This window comes from Lactuca virosa, chromosome 4, assembly GCF_052849685.1.
Source record: "Lactuca virosa cultivar CGN04683 chromosome 4, Lactuca_virosa_CGN04683_v6, whole genome shotgun sequence".
NCBI classification, from domain to species: Eukaryota; Viridiplantae; Streptophyta; class Magnoliopsida; order Asterales; family Asteraceae; genus Lactuca; species Lactuca virosa.
The window spans coordinates 142,904,360-142,908,312 of NC_136429.1; the positions used below are offsets into that span (position 1 = coordinate 142,904,360).

The 3,953-nt window shown below is 35.8% G+C and overlaps 1 protein-coding gene across 1 annotated transcript; it reads left to right on the forward strand.

The window, feature by feature from the left end:
- The first annotated feature begins 204 nt into the window (after positions 1–204).
- On the forward strand, positions 205–3,700 carry LOC145107509 (putative flavin-containing monooxygenase 1). Its single transcript, XM_079044400.1, has 5 exons — positions 205–803; positions 1,297–1,534; positions 1,822–1,997; positions 2,353–2,711; positions 3,091–3,700. Exons 1-5 carry the CDS (start codon positions 369–371, stop codon positions 3,431–3,433), a joined length of 1,551 nt encoding a protein of 516 aa, XP_078900526.1. The 5' UTR covers positions 205–368; the 3' UTR covers positions 3,434–3,700.
- Positions 3,701–3,953: the final 253 nt, after the last annotated feature.

Sequence of the window (3,953 nt, forward strand, 5' to 3'; positions counted from 1 at the left end):
CCTAGGCTACATCGCTCTTTCTAAATTTGAGGAGAATAACTCAAAAAGACTGAACCTTGAGGTTTGGAAACTTATAAGACGGCAACAAAAAGTTCAGCAAACCACCCCAATAGCAATTTTGTAATTTTTCTTTATATTTTATTACGATGTTGTATTAAAAGGGAATCTCCTCATTCCACTAACAATTATCCATGTCCCGACAAATCTTGCCCTCGTCGTAATCAATCACCGCCAAACAAAAAGTTTTGGTTTTGGTCCTAGTACTTATCACCCAATCCTAACCAGTCCAGACTTCAAGTCTTCAACCCCATTGATTTGTAGTCCCCCCAGAGGCTCCAACCAGTACAAACCTTCGAAATCTTTATCGTATGGAGAAGAAACAAGTGGTAATCATTGGAGCTGGAATTAGTGGTCTTGTAGCATGTAAATACTGTCTTTCCAAAGGCTTTGATCCGATTGTTTTCGAGTCTGATGGAGATATTGGTGGGGTATGGGCTAAAACCATACGAACCACTAAGCTACAAACATTCAAAGGGATGTACCAGTTTTCAGACTTCCCATGGCCTTCTTCAGTGATTGATGACTACCCTACACAAGACCAAGTCCTAAGTTATCTTCGGTCCTATGCGACTCAGTTTGACTTGACGAAGCATATTCGATTCCATTCCGTAGTAAAAGAAATTGACTTCCATGGGGAATCCTCGCATATGTGGTCGCATTGGAATGGAATCAACGGAACTTTTCCGCAAGGTAAATGGAAAGTCACTGTTGAGACAAGTCAAAGTCAAACACCATCCACGAAGGTAAGTGGAATTCACAAAATTCTTTGAGTGATTGATTCCAACATTCGATCTTAAACTAACGGGATTCAATTTCAAGCATTTCCTTCTTGTTGTAGATACCGCAATTAGTTTTTCTTTTTCCTAAAACTTCATAACAAATTTGGCTATTAGTAATATCATAGTGCGTATGTTTCTTCTTTAATTATTAAATTTTGTAAGTTGTTTAAATTTGTTTCATAATGTTTTGTCATGTGCGCGCGGATAACAAATTTCAAGCATTTCCTCCTTGTTGAAGATACCCCAATTAGTTGCTTGAAAGATGATTTTAAGAAATCAATAAATCATGTCATTCATCATTATTTACATTGAAATCCGTAGACGGATTTACAAACCAAACAGAAGCATACAAACCAATGAAATTGAATTTCATTCTCTTGCCAACTAAACATGTGACACATTTTTACTTTCTTTAGATTCCAATTCCTTTGAGAGATTAAAGTTACTTCCAAAACAGGTGTACGAAGCAGATTTTGTGATTTTGTGTGTGGGAAGATTCAAAGATGTTCCAAACATACCGTCATTCACTCACGACACAAGCCCAGAAGTTTTCCAGGGCAAAGTAATTCACTCCATGGACTATTCTGCTATGGATCACGAAAGAGCTAAGCAATTCGTTAAAGGGAAGAGAGTTGTTGTTGTAGGGTTCCAAAAACAAGGGCTTGATATCGCCATGGAATGCTCATCAGAAAATGGTTCGATGCACATGATCATAATCTATCTACAATTGCATACAACATATATATTTAGATGAAGTATACTACTATGTTTCATTTACGAGCAAATATGCAACATGCAACATTATACCCGTAAATTTTCATCATTCGTGCTAGTTGCATAAATTGATAAAAACTTAAACACGTTTTAATACATTTGTAAAAGTGTTTAGATATTTTCAAATTAAATGGTAAAAAAGCGAGACATGGTTGCATTTAATTTAACCGTATCTGGTTTTCCTTAGCTTCATTTCTGATGATATCAGGACCAGAAAATCCGTGTACCATTGTGTACAGGAAAGACCGATGGAAGATGTCTGATTTTAGTCCATGGGGAATTCCGTTGCAATATTTATATTTAAACCGGTTTTCAGAGCTTATGGTACATAAACCCGGAGAAGGTTTTCTACTCGGTATGTTGGCAACCCTTCTATCACCTCTTGTAAGCACCCCTTATCCGAGCTTAAGCTTAAGGCTCATTTACTTGTCTATTATAACATTCTACTTTCATTGGTTTTATTACAACATTGTATTTTTTTATTATTTTTCTTTATATTATGAATACTTTCTATTTTGAAACTTTTATTAAATTATAATATTATATTTTCATTTTTTTTTCTTATTAATTAGAATATTATGCTTTAAAACATCTCTCAGTTAAGTTATAGTTGTAAAAATTGTTTTGTATATAGATGACAGGGTGAACTTTCAATGTATAATCATGTAATAAGAAGAAATAAAAGCAAGATGCTAGAATAAACAAATCAATAAAAATACGATGTTATATCTTGTACCAGAGGTGGGGTATTTCAAAGCTGGTGGAAACCCACATAAAAAAGAATCTTCCTCTAGCGCAATTCAACATGGTACCTGAGCGTAGTTTCTCTAATGATATGCGTTCGTGTTTACTTGCGGCAATGCCCGAAGACTTCTTCAACCGAGTTGAAACCGGAAGAATTCACTTACAGAAATCTCCCGGTTTCGGATTTTACAAGGATGGCATTGTGGTCGATGGAGGAAATAAACGGATTCAGACAGATATAGTCATACTAGCTACGGGATTCAAAGGGATCCAGAAGCTCAAAAACATTTTCACATCCCAAGATTTTTGCCACTTCATTGCGGTTTCACCAGATTCCAGAGTTTCTCTCTACAGGTAATCAAGATATATGACTCATTCAATCTGTCGCTAAAATAGCCTAGTAGCTAGCACCGGATTCACTGTCACTAAATGGGCCATCGACACATTTGAGACCAGAATGTGTGAGGAACTTTTTAGCAACGAACAAATCCGTTGCGAAGAGTTTAGTGACATCAGAAATTTTTGGGCTATTTTTCGTGATGAGGTTGAGGAGAGCCTTTACATCTTTTGCAAAGACGGTGAGACAAAAAATTGCACTTTTTGGCTCACCAACAAAAAATTATTTGGCCCGGTCTAATTTACATGGTGTACAATGTGTTTTGTCATGTCTGAAGTTGCATGAGAAATGGGATTGCAAACACAAAAAACATGCTAATTTTTTGTATTGTATCAGGGAATGCATTCAGCCAAGAATACCACAATTAGCGATAATTGGATTCTCGGAGAGTTTTTCGAACCTGTTCACATCGGAAATAAGATGCAGATGGGTTGTAGAGCTTCTCGATGGGGGATTCAAGCTACCAAGCATTGAAGAAATGGAGAAAGATATCTCAAATTGGGATGATTATATGAAAAAATCCTCTGGTGAATACTATCAGAGGTCATGCATAACAGCTTTGGATATATGGTATAATGATCAACTCTGCAAAGACATGGGTTGGAACCCTCGACGTAAAAAGGGGTTTTGGGCCGACTTATTTCAACCTTATGGTCCCATGGACTATGCTAATCCATAAGTTTATAAAAACCGTGACTTGCGCATGAATAATAACGACTTTGTTATGGAACTAATTGTGAAATGTAGCAATGCATTTTGTCTTGTTGCTCATGTGAGCGATTTACTATACTTTTACCAATAATAACCATGTTCTTGTAATTCTCTACCTTTGAATTCACGATAGACTCCATTTGAGAAAAGTGTAAAGGGTAAGTGTTATATATATGCTGTCATATTTGTAATTTATTGGCCTTATTTGAAAAGTTTAAGGTTTAAGGTTCATAAACTATTATGAAGATGTGTCCAGATTGTAGCTATGTAGGACTAACAAATGTTAGGACATCTGTAATGAAAGGTGAATGAAGAGGGATGAATGAAGTTCCAACTAAGAGAGAGAGTATGTATATTCTATTTAATTCATGAAAAACTCACTATTTTTTTGCCTATAATGTGTTCAATTCCCATTCAACTCCACCCTCTCTCTCTCTTCTATATTATATTCAATTAAATTTATTGAACCCCTATTCAACTCCCATTGT

Coding starts and splice junctions, on each gene's coding strand:
- LOC145107509 (XM_079044400.1), top strand. CDS start 369: ATGGAGAAGAAACAAGTGGTAATCATTGGAGCTGGAATTAGTGGTCTT. Junction 804..1,296: donor GTCAAACACCATCCACGAAG/GTAAGTGGAATT, acceptor CTTCCAAAACAG/GTGTACGAAGCAGATTTTGT. Junction 2,712..3,090: donor TCCAGAGTTTCTCTCTACAG/GTAATCAAGATA, acceptor GTATTGTATCAG/GGAATGCATTCAGCCAAGAA.